The sequence below is a fragment of the Caretta caretta genome, chromosome 1 (assembly GCF_965140235.1).
Source record: "Caretta caretta isolate rCarCar2 chromosome 1, rCarCar1.hap1, whole genome shotgun sequence".
Classification (NCBI taxonomy): Eukaryota; Metazoa; Chordata; order Testudines; family Cheloniidae; genus Caretta; species Caretta caretta.
Genome location: NC_134206.1, coordinates 73520631 through 73542538, shown reverse-complemented (window position 1 = coordinate 73542538; position 21908 = coordinate 73520631). Strand labels below are relative to the sequence as shown.

Below are 21908 nucleotides of genomic sequence, written 5' to 3'. Positions count from 1 at the left end.
AGTGGAGAGCACCGTAAGTGGGCAGTGATGAGCTAGTCACCACCTTCCTGTCATCCCAATGTCCCAGCTAGGGTTGGTATGACCATCTTTTTATACCCTAACCCTTGCATCCCCCCACACAACCAGGACCATGTACGATTTAGGCTTAAGCACACTGCCCATATTTGTCATTCCGAGGGAACCATAATTAAGGTTCCAATTGCTACCATGGGCTATTAGCATCATACATTTCCCAGCAGTTTTGATACGTAAATGTGGTTATTCCATGGTTACCTGTATGCCGAAATCCCCAAGAAATCTGGTATTTCAAGCTTAAACTGCTCTTTTTCCTTTTACTTGCTTATCACAGTATACATATTGCTAAATCTTATAACCCTAGGTCAAGTACTTTATCTAGGCTTCATACTTTTGAAACACCTACAACAAATACTTTTACATCTGTTTTCCCTTCTTGCATTACAACTCTAATGGCTTCCATTTTATTATCTTAAAACATTTTAATGTGTTTTAATACATGATATATAGTTTAATCTTGCATAATAACTTTCCCTAAAATCAGGCCGCGGTGAAGGGTCAACACCATGTTCACCACCATACCTAACAGCAATGCATCCTGGCTAATGGATCCTAATTCACAGAGGAGGCTGAAAAGCATCTCTGAGTATAGCTTAACTTGTGGTCTTGACTCTTTCACATTTAAAGAATGAGCCTCCAGCTTTGAGCAAGAGGGTGTTGAAGGAGCTGGTTGAAAAGCAGCTGGTCAACATGCCAGAAGCTAGTTGCTAATTGCAGCAGTTAGTTAATCAATGAAATAACAGTTCAGCTCCTGGGTATAATAAAATGAGATAAAAGACCACTCCGAATTTCCACAATTAGGGTATGGCCAACATTTGACTGGCATTTAACTGCTTGCACCTGTCTCCTTTTGAGGCAGCAAGCCATGCAGTTGCCTGACAGCTATTAACAGAATAAAATAATAAAAAAAGGCCTTTTTGAGGCATAAGATCTTTTATTAATAGTAACCAAGACAATTTAAGGGAGTGTTTGTTATGTACTTTTGTGTTTGCTTTCAAAACATTTAAATCCAGAGACAGATGGCTTGTACAGTTTTATCAGCAGTTGTGTCATTATGTATTCAAGCAGCCAAGACTGATAACCAGGCTCATGCATTACAGATTGTTCGGAGAACAAATACTTTGAAAAAACATATCAATAAAGTACTTCAGTGTGGAAAAACTTGATACAGTGACATTTTTTGGAGAGAAAGGAAACAAATTAATGCAATTATGAAATTAAAGCATCAGGAATAGGTTTTTAAGTGGTGTCATTGTTTGCAGTAATGAAACAAGTTTAGAAAATTGGGTGAAAGCTATTGTTTGGTAGTGGTGGAGGGGAAAGATAATTACCAGTAAGTCAACATCGTGCTTTCTCAATACAAATAACTAACGCTACCATCCTGCGTATCCCAAAAGATTATTTCCCCCATCATACTGTTCATGATTATTTCACTTGTGCCATTGAATACTAAGAAGACTCTTAAGAAGGAATGAACTGTCTTCACAGAGAACATAATTACACAAGACAGGAGCAGAAGAAAACCATGCTACTGTGTTTTATTTTTATTGTGCTGAGCTCATATTTTCTCCAAAACTAATTATTTTTTCTTCTAAATCACATACATCTTGCATCAGGGGATTTGCAGAGCCCCCAAAGCATCATAATGATTATTAGTAAGATGTATTAAATGTATTGTGGTTGCATCTAAATGCCCTAATCAGAGATCATGGTGCCTATGATGATAGTCACCATATGTACATATTATAAATGAGACTGTCCTTGTCCCAGATTGGAATGTACTGTTATTCCATTAAAGGTATTGTCTATAACCTGAAATGTACCCCTGGGTGTACACATAATGTAGCATCACTTCAAACAAAAAGTAAGAGGCTGTTTTTATGTTGTGATGCTTTAAAGGCAAAGTATCAAAATGTTATTTGCTGATTAACAATTATATATAGTCATTCAAGGCATTTTGTCCAATTATTCCATCATTAAACCTCACAATTTTCTAGTGAGACTGGTAAACACTCTCAGCATTTTACAGGCTAGGGAAACTGAGTCAGAAAGCATCAGTGACTTGTTCTAAGTCTACAGTGGGAATGAGTACTACAGGAGTGTTCCTGACTCCCAGGCCTGCACTGTGAGTGCTAGAGCCAAAACACTAGTCATATATTTGCTGGTGAAACCCCACAAAGAGCAAGATTTGCCCTCTACAGAGAGTACTACACCCCTCTCAGGCTTGTCTGCATTTGAAATCTATAGATAGGGACAGCTGAGAACAAAAACACATCCCTCTTTGAAATGAATTGGATTGAGAAAGTCTTTTGGAGAGTCAAAGTGAGAAAGTGACATTTGGCTAACCAGAAATATGGGAAATATCCCTTTCAAAGTGACCTGAAGAAGAGCTCTGTGTAGCTCAAAACCTTGTCTCTCTCACCAACAGATGTCGGTCCACTGAAAGATATTACCTCACCCACCGTGTTCCTCCAAAATAGGTGATTATCTCCACAGCACCATCCTGTCTCTGTTTATTAGACAGCCAGGGGTGAAAGTAAGTCTAGGGACTTACCGGTATGGGGCTGGGTTGGGAGAGGTCAGAGCCAGACCCTGCCCACCCTGTACCGGCAAGTGCCTCCTTCCCTCTCCCTGGGGTAACAGCGGCAGCCAGGGGCTCTGGCAGCGGTTTAAAGGGCCCTGGGCAGTAGCGGCGGCTGAAGCCATGGGCCCTTTAAATTGTCCCTAGAGCTCCGTCGCCGCTTCCCCAGGGCTCCAGCACAGGGCTGTGGGGATGGGGCTCTGGCCACCACTACTGCCCCAGGCCCTTTAAATCATCCCTGGAGCCTGCCCTGGGGAAGTGGTGGACCTTTAATTTGAGCCTGGGGAAGCTGATCCACCCCGGTACAGCGCACCAGCTCTTGCGGGAATGCCGTAGCAGGGCGTACCGACTTACTTTCACCTCGGTAGACAGCCCCTTATTCTTAGGAATAGATATTTAAATAGTACCTTTCATCCAAATATTTCAAAACTCTCCACAAACTTCACCAACTTAAAAGGAAATCCATTCCGAGATTAACTGTATTATCACTCTAGGACTCTTACTAAGGAAAGCTAAACACATGAAGTAAATCTCTCCAAGATTAATATGACATGGCTTATAGGTCCACATGCATATTTTGTTCTAAGTAAAAACAGCTTATTACCCATTTAAATTCTAAACTCAAGTGATTGCCATATCTCTTTGAACTTTATTTTATTTTATTTAGCTAAACAGGGCGACATAACAGATCCACTTCAGGAGTGTGAAGCTGAGAGTTCTCTTGTTAACCTGCTATTACATTGCAAATTGGAAGCCCAGGGTGCATGAACTGTATTTCTTGAACTGTGTCACTCTGTGGTGAAGGCTTTTCTTTGTGTATTGAAAGTTTTAATCCCTGCCAAACCTTTCCTCCTTGGGTCAGCAAGATAGCATTTTACTGTGTGATCAGGCCAGTTGGAAAGAGTTTTGCCACTTCTCACTTTCTTCCTGTGAAAATGGGAAAAACCTAATTAAAATTAAATTTCTGTTCTCAGCAGAAAAAAATCAGCTTTTAACCTATAGATAACCTTTGGAAATGTTAACAACATACTGGGATTACTTCCTTTACTTACTATAGCTTTTTGTACTAAGTACTTGCCTCAATTTGATTATTGCTGTATAGTGGCGATTTCAAAGAGGGGCTTTTATAGAACAAGAATCTCTCTCTTCCCATGAATTATCACAGCTGTTATTTTAAAACCAAGATTATTGGCTCTCCTTGAAATGTGTGCTAAACTTCTGCTTTGCAGTCACTTTTTTACCCTAAATTATTGCAGAACTGATTATTTCATCTTGAATTGTCCCAATGTCACTGGGTCTTTATATTTCTTAAATTATTCCAGTTGATTGCAATGGGAAATTTGCTTGTATAAGGGTTGCAGGAGCTTCCAGTCATAGCTCAGCTAGTTAAAAAGACATTATTACTTTTGTTGGCCATAGTACCCAGAATCTACTGTTAGAGACTGATATTCAAAAAGGGTTGTTCCTGCCCCAGTGACCTCACAATCTAAGAAAAGATGTTCAGAGATAAGGATGGAAGGAAACAATAGTTGACATGTTTTTTAAGAAAATGCATCTAAATTAGATTTGCTAAAATGGAGTCTAAATGCAACAGATGATTAACATGTGGAACTCACTGCCACAGGATCTCATGAGGCAATTAGCCTAGGAAGATTAAAAAAACATTAGGCAAGTTAAAAAGAATAGCAGCTACAATTAGACTAATTAGGATGATCTGGGGATTTGAAAATAAACCTGCTATGCTGCGTTTGCTGCAGTTGAAGAGACTGAAATCTCCATTGTCGCTGCAGCACAAACATCTTCATGTAAATATCTTCAGTGATAATTACTGGCCCAAATTCACAATTATAAAGGGATCTTTGTGCTGGCACAGCCCTCACAGACTGGTCTTTCTGTGGTCCGTATTTTTCTTCTGATTAATGCTAACCTGCATGACTTCAGCATTCATGCCTATCTGGCTAACCTCATTCTCAAAATCAATCCATAATTTCCTTCCTGTTACTTCACTGTTTAATCAAGAAAAAAAATGCTTCTTAACTCTTTGACTGCCTGGAGGTCTAGGCCGTTGATTTGCCTGAAGTTAAGAAAAGGATTCCCTATTGAAGTCTTCATCAAAATCATCATACATCTAGCAAGGGATCATGACCAATCATTGGTCATTGGGTGTATATATTCTCAGATGTTGAGAAACAGATAACAAAGACACATGTGGCAGTTTATCAGTCTTTTGGAACATCTTACCTTATGTGTAAATCCAGTCTGATCAAATCAGTGTCTCAGCTGCAAGTTCAATCACTTAGAAATAGGCTAAGATGGGGGAGAAGGTGAGCACTTTCTGGAGATATAGGTGACTTGTCCACTGAGCTGATAGTCAGGCCTCTGAAGCAGGCCAGCTGTGCTCTCCATAATGGGTGAAAGATGACGTGGGTCTTTAATATGCATAGCATATTACAGACTGCATGGTCCATCTCCTGTGGTCTCATATTCATGAACGTAAGAAAACCATGAGAACACAAGTGAGTTACGGAAGGTTCACATTGTGTGTACCCTTTGATTTATGTAGTTTTATAGCAAATCTTTGAGATGCATATTAATGTCCAGTGGGACTAATGTATTTCATCTATTTACTGTACCAAATGGGGATCTGTATGTGGCAAGACAATTTGACAATGGTATGGATTCTCTCATTCTGTTTACTTTGTTCCACTCAGGTGCTGCAGAGTGGTAGGAGCTAGACCAGGGGCGGGCAAACTTTTTGGCCTGATTGCCACATCGGGTTTCCAAAATTGTATGGAGGGCCAGTTAGGAGAGGCTGTGCCTCCCCAAACAGTCAGGCATGGTCTAGCCCCCGACCCCTATCCAACTCTCCCTGTTCCCTGTTGCCCCCCCGGGACTCCTGCCCCATCCACCACTCCCTGTCCCCTGACTGCCCCCGGACCCTTCACCCCTGACTGCCCCTGGCTGCCCCATCCAACCCCTCCTCTCATTCCTGACTGCCCCCTGGGGACTCCTGCCCCTATGCAATGCCCCTGTTCCGCACCCTCTGACTGCTCTGCCCCCATCCACTCCCCCACCCCCTGACCACTCCCTGAACTCCCCTGCCCTCTATCCAATCCCTCCCTGCCCCCTTCCCGCACTGCCTGGAGCACCAGTGGCTTGCGGTGCTACAGCCAAGCTGCCCGGCTGGAGCCAGCCATGCCACCATGCAGCTCAGAGCACCGGCTCAGGCTGGCCTCTGCAGCTGCGCTGTCCCAGGAGCTTGCAATCCCACCACCCAGGGCATTGCGTTAGCGGTGCAGTGAGCTGAGGCTGCAGAAAAGGGGGAACAGCAGGGGAGGGGCCGGGGGCTAGCCTTGTGGGCCAGGAGCTTAGGGGCTGGGCAGGAGGGTCCCGCGGGCTGGATGTGGACCGTGGGCCATAGTTTGCCCACCTCTGATCTAGACCTAACTAGCCAGCTGAGAATTCCCTATCATTCCTGCTCCTACATCCAGGGACCAACATACCTGGAAATGGGAGGCGAGATGAGAGCACACCTGGGCTATGCCAATTCACCCCGGCATAAGGTCTCGTAGAGAATCTTGGTCAATGTGTTTGCTCAACACTGTTTTTCCTCTGCTCAAGTGTTTACTTCCTTAGTAAGGAATCCTTAAAAATGGGATTGGAACTGATTCATATCCAGTGTCTGAGTCTGTTGGCTAATGACTAATTTATCCCTTTTTGAGGAACAGGGAAGTATACGGGCAATGACACAGAAGATCTAGTCAAAATGTTTTGATCACAAAAGTCACAGTTCACCAATGACCTTAATAACAGATAACCACTCTCTGTTAGCATGCAAGTGTATTTTGACACTGTGACATTGACATAATGTCCCTTTTTTAAGTCAGTGGCACAGCTGGTTGTAGGGTTAAGAACATTGCAATTACTTTTCCCATTCTAGCAAATGTCAGGAGTACATGCAGCTTTGATAGCAATGTTTCCAAAGTGAAAGTCTAACACTATTTCTTTCTCTCTTTTTTCTGGTCTCTTTTGTTGTCTTATGCAGATGGGCCTCTTGGTCCACGAGGATTAGCTGAAGCTACAGAGATGTGTACTCAAGAATGCCTGGTTTTGGGTCACTCAGATAACTGTTGGATGCCTCCCAGCCTAGGTCCATACCAGCAGCCAAAGTCGCCTCTCTCCACCTTTGCACCTCAGAAAGAATGGGTTAAGAAGGACAAACTAGTGAATGGACACACGTTGACAAGAACCTGGAAAGAAGATAGCAACAGAAACCAGTTCAGTGACCGAAAGCAGTATGGCTCTGGTGAGGCCCATTTCAACACTGGCAATCACATGACTGACATTCCTTTGGCTAACTTGAAGTCTTATAAACAGGCCTCAGGACCTGCTGAGAGTCCAAAGGAGCACCAGCTATAAGAAATGGCTACTTTGGATCAATGACTTTAGTCTACTTAGACTTGCTAATACTGTGTGCGTGTGTGTGTCAGAGCTTTATGTACTGGGTAGACCTCTAGAACTATGCTTCACATAGCAGAGAGATGCATATCTTTGTGTTAGCCCAATGGAAAGTATCATGTTCTGCAACACAAAAGAGTGTTTCTACTAGTTGTGTGGTTTTGTTAAATAGACATGATTCAGCTCTGCCGAGATCTCTCCAGTTTGCAAATATCCTTTTTCGTTTGTTTGGTTTTTGACCCTGGACTGCTGCTACAAACAACAGAAGATGCATTTGGAGAGTGATAGAGCAAGAGAGAGAGTTCAGTGGTTTCTGATGATTGAAAAGCATATCCAGTTAGAAAACTGTGCTCTTGCTGTCATTGATCTGTGCTGGGACTGCTATACTTGATATCATACTGCAAACAAAACAACTAAAACTATAAATATTAAACCTATTGTGCTATTAACGACATTAGTGGACACTTGTAAGTCAATCAGTGTTCAAATACTTGTAAATAGGAACAATTATTACTAACAAAATTTGTGTACTTATAACGTTCACCTAAAAAGGATACTGTAGCATAATTCTTTGTTTCACAGTTGCTTTTTACTTTCTTTCATTTGCTTCCTGTTGTTTTGTTTTGTTTTTAATTTCAGTGATGGTGTTTCTGTGTTAGTAGTCTGTCTGACACACAAAGTTCCAAGGAACTCAAAACACTTGTGTTTAAAAAATAAACCAAACAAAAAACCTCTTGCTTGTGTTTAACAGCAGATGATGCTGGCATTCTAGTAAGCAAAACTGTTTGCAAATATTAAAAAACAAAAGGACTTACGCAAGGGCTTTAAACTTTAAAAACTTTAATTTCACTTCCATTCTGTTTTGCAAAGCAGGGGAATTTAAAAAAAAATGAAAAAAGTTAGCTATGTGGGTGGTGGCAAAGGAGTGTCAGAGGGCATTTATTTAGGAACCCTGATCAGTTAATTGTAGTCTCTCAACTAATGAAAAGTAACAGTGTGCTATTTTGGAGTAGAAGGAGGAAAATTTGAAGAAACAAAATACAAGGGTCATTTTCTTTCCAATTGGGCAAGTGTGTGTCTATACCTAAGACAGTTTGTATTGCTGAAAAAGCGGCATTTGTGTTGATCCTCATCTGCGTTAATGTTGTAGTAACACAAGTGTTTTTAGACCATAGCCACAGAATATTTAATGTGTTGTGCCTTCATGATGTAACAGAGCATTCTCCTGGTAGGCTAGTTGGGGAAACTAAGGGTTAAAACTCTAATTATTGCTGTTTAGCTGTTTGTTATCATAGTTGGTCAATGCCTGGCAGGTACCGGCGTCATGTCACTTCAGTCAAACCAGCAGAGTGACTCCTACTATTAATAAGATCTAAGTTGCACGTAAAACAAATCCAAATCTGGACATTCTTAGGCGGTTTTTGTTAAGGCATGACAGATGATTTAAACAAATAAATAGCATGCAGAAAAAAAATAAGAAAAAAAAAAGAAAAAAAGAAAAGAAAAAAAAAGTCCTTACAGGAAAAAAAAAAAAAAGGGAAAATTATCTTATGCCACAGTTGATCAGTCTTAAAATAACAAAGTTAGGTAATCTGAAGGTTAATTTGTTCTTACCAAAAAAAAAGAAAAGTTTTTTTTTTGTATATAGCAGTTCACAGTTTTTTTCCACCACAGTATAAAGACATAAAATGGGTTAGGGGTGCATTGTTTATTGCAGTACTTATGTCAGTTTGTGAGGGGTGTTTGATGACTTTGACAGAATAAATATCTAAACAGTTATCCTTGTTACTGCTTTGCCAGTTCAACGTTATTTACAGTTATTCAGCTCTTGCAATAAATGTTCTGAATTCCTGATTGTCTTGTGTTAGTTCTTGGGCAAATGCCTAAGGGACTTTATTTCCATTCATTTCCTTTATTGTTGGTGGTGGCTCATTATGAATATATAAGTTATTCTTCTAAACATATCCATTTGGTTCACCTAGTCCTGGATGAGGAAGGTACAGAGAGAAAATGGCAATCATTTAGGGCCTTATTCAGCGACTTTTCTGGTGAGTCGGACCTCACTGAAAATGAGTCCTGTAGAACTTCAGGAGCAAGGGACCACTTACCAGGAATTAAGGGTGTCAGCATCTGTCCAACTTTGTTAGGCAAACCTATGCACACAGAGTAACCAGGAGCTATTGGCAAATGGAAGTAAAGAAACATCTCCCCATCATGCTTAGTAACCTTAGTGGCCCCTAAAAAAATATTGCATTTACCTCTTTGCAGTTTGTTAATCTAATCTCAGAGTATTCTGTGGTATTTTCAATTTTAAGAATAGAAGGTACCACAGTAATGTCAAAATACTGTGATGTAGTAAATAGGAATATTTTTAAAGATCAGTCACTGTGGTCACGTAATAGTTTTTTGTTGCTTTATAGAAAAAGAAACACACTGAAATAAAGGGGTAATGAGAAATGTAACCTATTTTTTGATTGTGCTGAGTTTCAAAACCTAGAGATGAAATGAATTGCAAATTAAAAATAGAAAAACTGTTTGAGATCCTAAACATCTCTCAAAATGCCTTAAAATTAAAAATAAGGGCCTTTTTTAAGAAGACTATTTGAAACTAGTTCCTATTTGCTTACCCGTCAGGAACAGAGTTCCCTCTCTGGCCAGTAAGAATTGACTATGACATTTCCACAGCCAGATAGGAGCCATATTCCTTAATCTACTTCCATAGTTTGTGTTGTCATCAACTCTTGCAGGAAAAACACAGAAATACAAGCTAGGATCCTGGGAGGTGAAATAATTTTTTTTTTATTTCACTCTAAATGAGTTACTCATTTGTAATTGTAAGTCTTTAATATATTCACCAGCTTTGAAATTTAAAAAAAAAAATCAGTTCACCATTAATATGGTAATACACTATGTCTTAGTCCCATTAAAATAAATGGGAGTTTTGCCACTCGCTTCAATAGGCTCTGGATTTGGCCCTAAATATTTAGTCAGTGAGTACTCATTTATTTACAATTAATTAGTTGGCTCAGTGCCTGGGGTACTAGCACTGTTGTGTAAATCCCATATATTAAAAAAAACCAAAAACCCACACACTTGAAATGCTGAGGAATTCACTGATGTGCCAGACAAGGAGTTCTTCACCCTCCCCCCTTGCAGAGGCTGAAAATGTTGATAGATGCCCAGGATTATTCACATGTTCCTTCAGCTCTCATGGCTTGGCACCAAGCATTACGGACAATTATTGGTGAGCAAGCTGGGCTGTATGTGGATGCCTTGCTTGTGTTAGTTAGAGACTGCTTCCCTCAGTTGGGCAAGGTGGGTGCATTTTCCCTCCCCCAGATATACACATTTAAAGGAATGTGTGGAAAGATAAACCACAGGCTGCTTTAATATTCATTTATTTTTAAGATCAGATAAGTAGGGAGGGGCAGAATCATACAGGACTTTAAAGGCAGTGATTGAAAGTTTAATTCTGAAGCCATTTGAGGGGTCGGTGGCCCTGGAGGGATTTAAAGAAGGGGGGTGACATGGCCAAGCATAACTCTTAGGATGACAGTATGGAGGGGGAAAGTACTACAGTGATGCATGCCACATAAGAAGATAACAAACAATGCTCTCATTGCCATGAGAACACTCTCATGATATACAGCATGATCATAGGAAGGACTGATCTTTGGTAGGACAGATTCTCTATGACCACATAGTTACAATTCAGGCAATTAATTATAAAATATGGCTGTCTTCTGTGTGTGCCTGTGTTTGTGATGTTGCCAAATCAATACTATCAGTGCTGTGCAACACACACAGCCAAAACAAAAGAGCATTCATACCTTCCTCCTTACCACACTCTGTTACCTTTAGTTATTGCTGAGGTGTCAGACTACTTGCCATACCCAGAGACTACAGCACAGGGCTTCACAGAATCTTAGAAATGGCAAGTCCAGCCCACTGTGCTGAGGCAAGCCCAAGTAAACCTAGACCATCTCTGTCAGCTGTCTGTCCAACCTGTTCTTAAAAACCTCCAGTGAGAGAGATTGTACAATCTCCATTGGAAGCCTGGACCAGAGTTTAACTACCCTTATAGTTAGAAAGTTTTTCCAATATCTAACCTAAATCTCCCTTGCTGCAGATTAAGCTAATTACTTCTTGTCCTACCTTCAATGGACATGGAGAACAATTGACCACAGTCTTCTCCTCAACAGCCCGCAACACATTTGAAGACTATTATCAGTAATCTGTGGTTCCATAGCTAAATAATTTGCTGTGGCACACGGCACTTTCTAAAGAATGATTTTTGAGCTCCAAAACCTCAGCTTTCATTAATGAAAAATGTCTAGCCCTTTCTGCTGTGAAGAAAACCTTGAAAATGTGAACCAAGCATAAACCAATGCACTGTCTTTCGTAATCTACACACTGCCTGAGACAATAGCTCTCAGAGAGATGAAAAAATTTAGGATTTTTTTTTCTCTGAAAGCTAAAGACAACAATTTAATTGTTAGCATTATTCATATTCTGCTGCTGATCATTTTAGCAAATAATGTGTTTATCTCACAATCCGATAATGATTCTGACTTCTTGACTTGTCCCCCAAGCCCTAAGTGGTTTATATCCCGCTGCCAAAGCCTTCAGCTTCACTTTCCCCCAATTTACTGACTGCATTTCCTAATTCTGCAAAACTGGCTTTGTGGAAATGTAATCCCCTAGTATAGCATGTATACTATGCTCTCTTAAGTTCCTTGGGGCAGGGACCATTCTTTGTTTTGTACTGCACTGAGGACAGTGACAACACAGCAGAGGGCCAGATTCTCAGTCCACTGGCTTGAATGAAAGCCCTTCAGTGGTCCATAATTAGTAAAAACGATAAACTGCAAGTGTTTCAATGCCCCTTGCATTGGCAACTGTTTGAAAAAATGAAGACAATAGTGACCGGATTTATTAAATAAATTGTAGTTTATTCTTAAACTATCGGCTTTATAATTAACTTTAACAAGTACATATCTAGCAGCTCATTCTCTTTTTGATCTACACACATAGATTCCCTGGAACTTATGTGCTGCCATGTGGCCTAATTCTGCAAAATGCTGAGCTGCTCCTTGAAGGAGCTGAGCACCTTCTCCTGACCTTGCAGACAGTGGAAGCTGAGAACAGTCATCACCACCTTGTAACAGAAACTCAGCATCTGCTAGGACTGGGCCCATGTTGTAGCATGTTGTACATTAGGTTTTGAAGAATTAATGTTCTCACTGACTGTATCACTTAATGTAACAGTCTATTTGCAGCTGTAATATTTGTACTGCTGCCTGATTGATGGAGTGTAAAAGTAGCTCTTTAGCTACCAGACAGGATCTCAAGTTCTGGTTGCCTATTAGGCCTGGAAAGAATTCAAAAGAAGGTAATGTCCCTCAGTCCAAACATCATGCTCCATGGATCACAGCCACTTTGAAATCAATCTGTCATGCCCAGGTATTGAAACACATTCTAGGAATGCATGGCATGTGAATAGATACCGTATTTATTTGTAATGATATATATTTAAATATTATCAAGCACATAATTGCTCAATATAATTTAATGGAATTTTTTGAATCTATGAATCTTGTTATTTAATGTACTTTAAATTGTATGAAAAAGCATATTCTGAAGACTACCCTCACCTTTATTCATGAAATAAAGTTCTTTCTTTTGTGTGTTAATATCCCTGTTTGTACAAACATGCGATAAAGTGAAATGGCTAAGTACTGTGCAGGCATTGTAACTGTTTCTCTTATTGTCTAAATATATGCCTATGACAATTTTAAGTAGTTATCCGAGTTTTAAGAATGTGTGTTCATTGTTATCTAGTATATAAGCCCAAATTCAAAGGAAAGCTGAGCCAAGTTAATTCCTTGTGTAACTCTGAATGCCCCAATTGCTTAAAAATGTCTAAGCTGCCCTTGTTCGATGTGACCCACACACTTGACCTAGCCATAAAACAAACACACAATACAATGCTTATGGCTCACTTACTGCAGATGTCACAAACCAGTGCATTTTTTTTAGTTCTCATCCAAAGTACTGTGAAACTCCAGTGCTGCATGGTCATTGGTTACCAATTTTCCCTCTTTGTGAGCCTGCAGTACCCAAAAGATAATATTGTGAATGGCTGACTTAATAGTAGCTAAGTCAGGGAATCTAGTGCCTTACTTGCAGAGGCAGCCTTGTGTATTTCATCTACCAGGAAATTTTTTAGGGATATTCAGCCTGACTATTAACCTGAATGGTGACGTTTTTGAGGGACTCAGGTTTTTCTCACTGGTAAGCCAGAAATATTTTGGTTGAATCCTGACTCTGTTGAAGTCAGTGGTAGTTTTGCCCTTGTCTCTGATGGGGCCAGGATGTCACCATTTGAGCCCTAACTATTTGGGATTTTCATTTCCTTCCAGGACATTTCTCTTCTTCCTTCCTATCCCTTCTCCCTTCCACTGGACTTGAGGGGACCCCCTTCCTGATTTTCCTTGCCTTTGGCATTTTCTGGATATGCGGGAAATATAGGGAAGAAGATGCTAGAATAGTGGCTGGAGGCAGTTAGTTTCTTGAGACCTCTGAGCTCCTTTCTGTGCTGGATGGTATTCCTTTCCTTCGTAATTCCTCTTCAGGAATCCCAGATGGCTCCTCTCCCCATCAGCCATCTTCAGAAATCCCGAGTATATTTGTTCTCCCCTCCTCCATCCCTGGAAGGCCACCTGCACTCTTTGTATACTCAGAGTCAGGTAAAGCTCTTGCATGGCTGGATCTATCAACAACACCTCTTTCCTGGCACTGACAGACACATTTCTCAGTACCAGTCTCCACCAAGGTGGGCATCCATGTGGTCCTGCAACCACCAGGAGCTTGGGGACATGGTATCAAATGAGTGCTGATATGAAAGAGGGCTACTAACTCCCATGGCTGTTATCAGGAAAAAATAGGAGGACCAGCAACGAGCAGTTGTAATGGTTCTGGGGAAACCCGAGACTGCATGTCACCTTGTTACCTCCCTGTCTTCAGTGAGAGGGAGACTTGCTTGTACTTAACTGGGAATCCTCTCCCTGACACTTCAGTCTGTTAGCCATCTAAACAACCTCTTCTGAGCTATGCCAGCTGATACTTTGCCTTGCAAGTCAACAGTATATGTACCCCAATCCCTGAGCCCCTTCAAAGTACTCTCCAGTAATGTCCAGCCCCTTATCCACTGTACGTTCACAGTAATATCAAGTCTACTGTATCTAAGGGGTCAGTGTATATGCTAGCTTCTTTGATTCAACTCAGGATCAGCTCCTTGCATAATACCACAGCACTGAGATAGATACATTGTGAAAACAATCATCAGTTTTTTCTCAAAGATCAAGATAATGGAAGGGTTGCATATAAAACAAAATCACAACACAATTCCGAGAGACTAGACTTAACAGGCTAACCTTCTGTCTAAAGAAGTTGAACTCACCCAAAATGTTCTTTGCAGCATTTCAACAAAGTCTGGCTGAGATCCTGTTTTCAAGCATGTAATCACACTGCCCTATTGCTTCCTACGTTCAGGATAAAGAGGTGTCTTCCTTGCCTCCTACATGTACCCCCGCCTCACCAAATTCATTGCCTTTGCACATAGCCAGGCTAAACCCTATGGCTTTTTTTTCCCTATGTGTTCCTTTCCTGTTGACTTTAAAAATGGGTCTTCCATTGCATTGGCTTTAGCGTGACCAGATGTCCTGATTTTATAGGGACAGTCCCAATATTCAGGGCTTTTTCTTATATAGGCACCTTTTACTTCTCATCCCTGTCCTGATTTTTTACACTTTCTATCTGGTCACCCTAGTCTGCTTATAATGCTACATTTACATTTTGATAGAGAGATATACATCTTATCGCCTGTCTGGATGAAAACCTGTTTTCCCTCTGTGGTTGTTGACAGACTTTAAAGCTTATTTTCAGTATATATAAACAACTCCTTAAATATCAGCTGTATATACATAAAACAGTGATTGAGGATCAAATATGACATAAGCATTTATAAATTATTTCACAGGCCACTCTTTAGTGAGCTAGACTGTACATGCCAGACTCAGGAGATATTGGTAACATCTATGCAAATAGGAAAAGAATCACTTTCTACAAACTGTTTGTGAACAACCCATTGGCCATAATGAATAAGAAATTATAATTGTGATCTGTGTCCAATTTGCAATGAGATTAAAACAAAGGACCATCTACAAAAAAACAAATTGCCCATAACTTATAGTTCGATCAGCTGTAGCCAAAACCAAGATATAGTTGATGAGAATAAGGTTTTGAATGCCCTGATAGTGGATATACTTTCATGTTATGCAAGTTAAAGAAGCTATGAGTCGTGAAGATGTTCCTTTAATCTGATATTCTAAAATGTACGATGATGATATTCTACAATATAATGATGTTCTGTAATATAATCACTATATACTGTTCATTTTCCTATTGCAAGTCATTTTCCAATTAACTAATATGTGGCTAGCACTCCATTATCTTTATTGATACTTAAAATTATTTCTGGATAATCTTTTATTTTCTTCTTAAAAGAAGAGTGGATATCCCCCCTACACTGTGGGTCTTAGTTTTTATGCTTTCCAGGGCATAATTACATGTTTTCCAGTCTGTTTTTCCAGTAATTTACCTTCTTTTGGGTTTGAATGTGATATCTGGCTTATGTGCTTTTGATTTTTTTAAAGTATTCCATGTGTATGTTTTCTGCAGTGAATGTGCAAGGCCTGTGTTTTTAATGCATGATCTTGTGTTCCTAGGACACTTAAACTATATCTTCTTTGTGAAGTTGCATCTACATTATTGATAAAGATCATGCATAATTGCTGACAACCATGTGGTGTTAAACCCCCAAGAGCAAAATGAAAAAGAACAGGAGGCAGCCACATAAAGACAATTGTTTTATCTACACAAGAAACCTGTACTTTGGTCTGAAAGCAAAAGGTACAACTGTCTATTCAATCAGCCAAAACTACATACTGTTGCTGACTGCAGTTCAGTGACACATTGTTTCTTCCCTGCTTCACAGACCACATTAAATGAAATCAGGAAGTCTGATATATATATAAAATCACCAAAGAAGAAACTTATTTTTAGAAAGGGGCCTAAACCACATCTTTGGACCCAAACACTGCGGAACTCTGGGGGATGTTAGCTACAGATTTCGATATGAACTTAGTGATTTACCTCATGTGAATAAATGTCTACAAATGACTGTAGCCCTGGATACTAATATTCCTGAATTATAGGAATGTTGAGAACACAACATGTTCCAAATGTTGAGGCATAGGCCTTATTGATATGGAGATTTAAGAAGCCCTGAGAGGGCATGTAAGGGGAACATAAACCTGCAATGTGGAATCAGGTTAAACAAATATATAATTTATTACTCCTAGTGTCTTCTCCGTTTTTTGTTTTCTTTCCAGATATCTGCAGGATAATGCTGCTTGAGTTTAGAGAGAAGGTAGAGTACTTAAGCATATTCTTGCAAAGCCAGAGCCAACTTCACTCTATCTTTCTGTAGCTATCTCTGTACGGATAGTACTCTAGAGCTTCCATATGTGAAACCTTCATAATAGGCTCAGCCAGCCAGCCTTAACTGGCTTAAGCATCTTAGGTCTCCAAAGCCTGGATCACCTAATGAGTGTGCCCAGTTGGAACAATGTTTATTTTGCAAAAGTGGTAGTTGAAGGAAAGTATCCTGCTAGCATTTTGTTTTATTTGACTGTCCTACTGTATATGGTTCATTTACTACTGCTGAGGCTAAGAACAATAAGCTTACAAGTAATTCTATACCAATATTCATTCAATTAATATATGGTTTTTGTATGGGAAGTACAAAGAAATTGAGTTTCTCTGCATTTTCAGAATATCAAATATGTGATTATTGTATATAATAAGCTTGCAGTCACAGACTGTAATTCTTTGGTCCTGAACAATTGCACAATTACTAATTCAACTACAGTAACATAGGGTTTAGACACTGATGATTTAAAAAAGGACACTGATGACTTAATTAGGACTCAAAATTTACCTGTTTTAAAAATGATAGCAATTCTGCTTGGCATACTTTGATGTCTTTGGGGTATTTGAAGCAAACAATCCAAGAAGAATATTTTTTAAAAAAAATAGAACAGAAGGAGAAAGAAAGACAGAGATAAGGCATAGAAAAAATGTTTGGGTATTCAGCAACCCAAACAATGTTTTGGCTCTTACTCATGCTAGAGTGAACACATCAATGAATATGCATCATGGGCACATACAAGCCAAGACTGCTTCTAGCTGCATTGTCCTCACTCCCTCACCTCCTCTACTTCCCATCACATTGACTCTAGTTTCAGGCTGCAAATGAACAGATCCTCAGGTTGTGAGGAAGATACTTTGCATCAAGATGAGCTCTTGCTCCCCTTAAAGAAGACTCTTCAACAATATTCCACTTTGCTGTCAAAGCCATTAATGTAGTCATTACGCCGCAAGGGCACAATTCAACTTCCTTGAAGTAAATGTAAAAACTCCCATTGATTTCAGGAGAAGATGGATTAGCTCAAGCAAAAGTTTTCAAGCCTGGTGTCATTCCATCAAGCTAGGTTGAAAGTGGGGGCCTCAGTGTCATGGCAGAACATCCACATGCATACACACAAAATGTATTCCGGTGCGTAGAAGGCAGTCACTAAGACCCAAGGCAATGAAGGGACATGTAGAAGAACTTCATTTACTCTATCCAGAAGCTACTTTGCCCTATTGCAGCTTTTCCAAGCTTCCTTCCACCTCTCCCATCAACTTGCACTGTGAAATATTGTGAGTAGAAGCCTATTCCCTTCTACTCTCAAGGTACCTCTTCTATGGTTCATACATGAAGAAGTGAGTGTGAAACCCTGTACCCCATGTTCATCACTTTTATATGGTTATATCTTGTACAATATGTCCTGAATGTCATTGTCCTGTTAAAATGAGTGTATTGACATAGAATGTGGAGAAATGAGATATTTATGATTCTTACTGAAATATATTGTTGTTCTGGGTAACACCCTCAGACCATTTTCTCAAAGACAAAGGCACCCTGGCGTGCCAGCTAGGGGCTAAAAGGCCATTACCTATTTAATTGGAGATTCACCAGCAGAGGAGTTATAAACAAAGTATATACCATTCACCTGAAGGACAGCTTGCAGGGCATGTATATGTAAGCAGTGTCAGGATGAGCTCCACCCTGACATCTGGTGGTGAGGTGTGGCAAGTTGTGGAAAAGAACTTCAGGGGCCAATCTCATTTGCATAGGCACACCCACCCCGCCTAGAATGAGACCATAGCTGCCCAAATGGTCACTTTGGCTGCTGTGGGATCCCCAGTGTCTCTGGTATTGGGGCAGGAAGAATAAATTGTTATTACCCTGATTATGGGAACTGTGCTTGGAACTGTACGTGGCCTTTTGTTATGATGGAGGGATTCACCATCAACTAAGTAGCACTCGCTAGGCAAGGGTCATGGGTTCCAAAACTGTGTGAATGGAGAGAGGCTGGGGACAGGTATTAATACTTGGTGGCATGGCCCCTTGGTGAGGGCCTTACATGCTAATTGCACTTCCTCCTCTCTCCACTGTGGAATATCAGAGCTAATTTTGATTTCATTAGCAGTCTAGTTATAGGCTGCTGAGCTCACTTTGGGCTGACAGTGCACCAGCACTGGGGCTCCCCTACTACAAGCTGAATTCACCTAAGAGCTAAAATCACTGAGTGTCGTGTTAAGTAGTGGGGGAGCCTGAAGATATATTGTGGAGCAGTTTGCGGGACGGCTGGTGAAGCAGTGACACGGAGCAGTGTGTGGATGGCAGGAGCTGCTTGTGGGCCGTGGAGCTGAGCGAAGGAGTTCGTGGGGCGGCTGGCGGAGCGGAGCGCAGCTGAGCGAAGGAGTTCGTGGGGCGGCGAGCGGAGCGGAGCGGAGCGAAGGAGTTCGTGGTGCGGCTGGCGGAGCGGAGTGCAGCTGAGCGAAGGAGTTTGTGGGGCGGCTGGCGGAGCGGAGCGCCGCTATGGAGCTATGGGGCGGTCAGCTTCAGATCACGTAAGGTGCCTCTTACCCCCGTCCCATTTCCACCCAGGTTGGGAGGTAAAGCTCCGCAGATAAACTTTCGAACTCTGGGGCTGCCCTGACCAGGGACAGAGACTTTTGGGGCATTGGACTTTTGGGACTTTGGGTGATTTGGGGTTGCTGGACTCAAGAACCAAAGGGAAAAGGGCATGCCCCAATTTGCCTGGGGTGGGTTTTTTTTTTGCTCATGGGTTGTGTTATGAATCCTGTTGGTGGTGTTTCCCCAACAATGAGATCGGCCCCTGAAGTTCTTTTCCACAACTTGCCACACCTCACCACCAGATGTCAGGGTGGAGCTCATCCTGACACTGCTTACATATACAATGAAACTGCTGACTCCATGACCCAGCAAAGACTTTTACAGTACAAAGGATCAGAATATAAGAAGGGTGGGAAAGGGCCTCTGGCCACCTCTCCTCTCCTCTCCTCTCCTCTCTACTTCCTGTGACATCAACGAATACCTGAAGAACACTGAACTAAGGGGAGTAGTCCCAGGCTGGAAAAAGAAACAGACTGTGAAATATGTTGCAGCTAATGGTGAGACAACCTATTTTGCTTCAGAGCTATTAGCCTTAGTAAAGTTTAGAAATTAGATGATCCTTTTATTTCTTTTCTAACTAATCCTGATTTTAATGCTTTATCACTTAAAAACCTATCTTTCTCTAGTTAATAAAGCTGTTTTACTGGCTGCAGTTCACCATTCCAGGCCAATGAGGGCTGCGGGAAGCGGCGCGGGCCAAGGGATGTGCTGGCTGCCATTTCCCGCAGCTCCCATTGGCCTGGAATGGTGAACCGCGGCCAGTGGGAGCTGCGATTGGCCGAACCTGCAGACGCTGCAGGTAAACAAACTGTCTCGGCCCACCAATGGATTTCCCCGAGGGGCCGCGTGCCAAAGGTTGCTGATCCCTGTGTTAAACCCATCCATTAATCCATTTTATAATGAAAATTTAAAAGCCACTGATTAAATATTATATTTAATGTTTGAATTTATAAATTTGAATTACACATTCCATTTGAGGATCACAAGTACAATATGGTTTATTGTTAAACCAGGATGGAATACAAGTCATGCATGAGACCATAATTTAGTTACAGGTATTTCTAATGTATTGAAGCCCATTGAAGCCAGTGAAGTCTTTCCCATTATTGTGCACTCAGGAGGCTGAGTGCTTCTGTCATTCTTCCAGCACTTCAGAAAGGGGAGTGGGGAAGGACCACAGGTTGTTCCACAATCTATTCCCTCTGATTGACTACCCTTCCTCTGGAGGCAAGGAAATGCAAGGACAGCCACTCAGGTGGGTTTTTTTTTTTAAGGCGTGGTTTTTCCCCACATACCTGTATAAGTTGAGTTGGGTTGACACGTGTGGAATTTTTCAGAAAGTTTTGAAGGTGTGCTGCTGGGACTACAACTGTAGCTATTTATTGCAGAGCAAAAATTCCCTCTTTCTGTCTGCCTGCCTGGCTAATAACACCACCTACTATTCTGATTTATAGGACTCAAACTGGCAATGTGTCAGGGCCCTCCTCACCTAATTGTGGTCAATGGGCATAGAGAGCGCCTCGGAGAGCACTTACAATAGGCATTCAATACTTTGTAGCATCGGAACCATAAAGCAAATGTTAATCTTCGCAACAGCCCTGTGAGGTAGGTAGGTGTTAGTCTTCCCATTTTACACATAGGAAAACTGAGATACGGGGAAGATTTATTTATTGATTTATTTATTTATTTATTTTTAACTTGCCCAGGACGGGGCAGGCAGTGGCAACGTTGGGCTTAGTATATTTGCATAAAGGCCTGATCCAAAACCCATTGATTGAAATAGGAGTCTTTCCATTGACTTCAATGTCCTTTAGATTAGGTCCTGATCCATTGTGTTTGTATTTGCAATAAAGTATAGACGAGATCGTTGTCTTTATCCCTATGAATTTGATTTTACATTTTCAGTCGAATTTTGTAATTATGTTGATTTATAATTCTGCATTGAAAAGCCTGATTGTGTAGATTGGTTGAGATGATGATATTTACATATTTTACAGATTTAATATCTTTTACAGATTTTTCCTCCCTGATTGGTGGGAGGGTGAGCTTTTCTTCCCATCTTGACATTTTGACATTGAGAGTTGCAGAGAGAAGATCTGGTACCATTGTGTGTTTAAAAACACTTGAAGTTTAGGCAATTCAAATGAGAGAAATTTCAAATGTCTTACTGAGCCTCCTTGCAAATACTTTCATTGCCTGAATATGACTTAAAAAAAAAACACCCGCAAAAACAAATGCTGATACATTTGCTTTTAATTTTTAAGGCGGTTTTTAAAGTATGATGATACATTGGTTGCAAATGTGAGGTTTCTGGAAGTTTAATGATGTGATTTGTGTCTTGTTTGGTAAGAATACTACATGTTTATGTTTATTGACAATTTGGATAATCTTATCATGCTTTCATTTTATTTCTGTTTGCTGCATATTTTCTGGGAAATGAAACTCCCTCAAGGGCTCTTGCTGCAGTAGTTTCTTAATCTTCATCCTACTGGGATAGCATTTTTACCATTTTAGAGGTATTTTTCCCACCTAATAGTGAGTTATTGTTCTTTTTAACCTCTTCATTGCTGAGAATCTGTTCCCTGGGGAAAAGGAGATGCACAAAAATGAGTAAGTTATAACTGAATTGTTAAACACAAGGGT

At 40.7% G+C, this 21908-nt stretch overlaps 1 protein-coding gene across 5 annotated transcripts in view; it reads left to right on the top strand.

Moving 5' to 3' along the window:
* The window catches only part of PCDH9 (protocadherin 9), a 912396-nt gene extending 903430 nt beyond the window's left edge, over positions 1 to 8966 (top strand). For all 5 annotated transcript variants that reach the window (XM_048851885.2, XM_048851867.2, XM_048851874.2 and 2 more), the window contains one exon: positions 6702 to 8966. In XM_048851885.2, coding sequence (XP_048707842.1) covers positions 6702 to 7075 — 374 coding nt within the window. In that variant the 3' untranslated portion in view covers positions 7076 to 8966. The remainder of the gene's footprint in view (positions 1 to 6701) is intronic.
* Positions 8967 to 21908: the final 12942 nt, after the last annotated feature.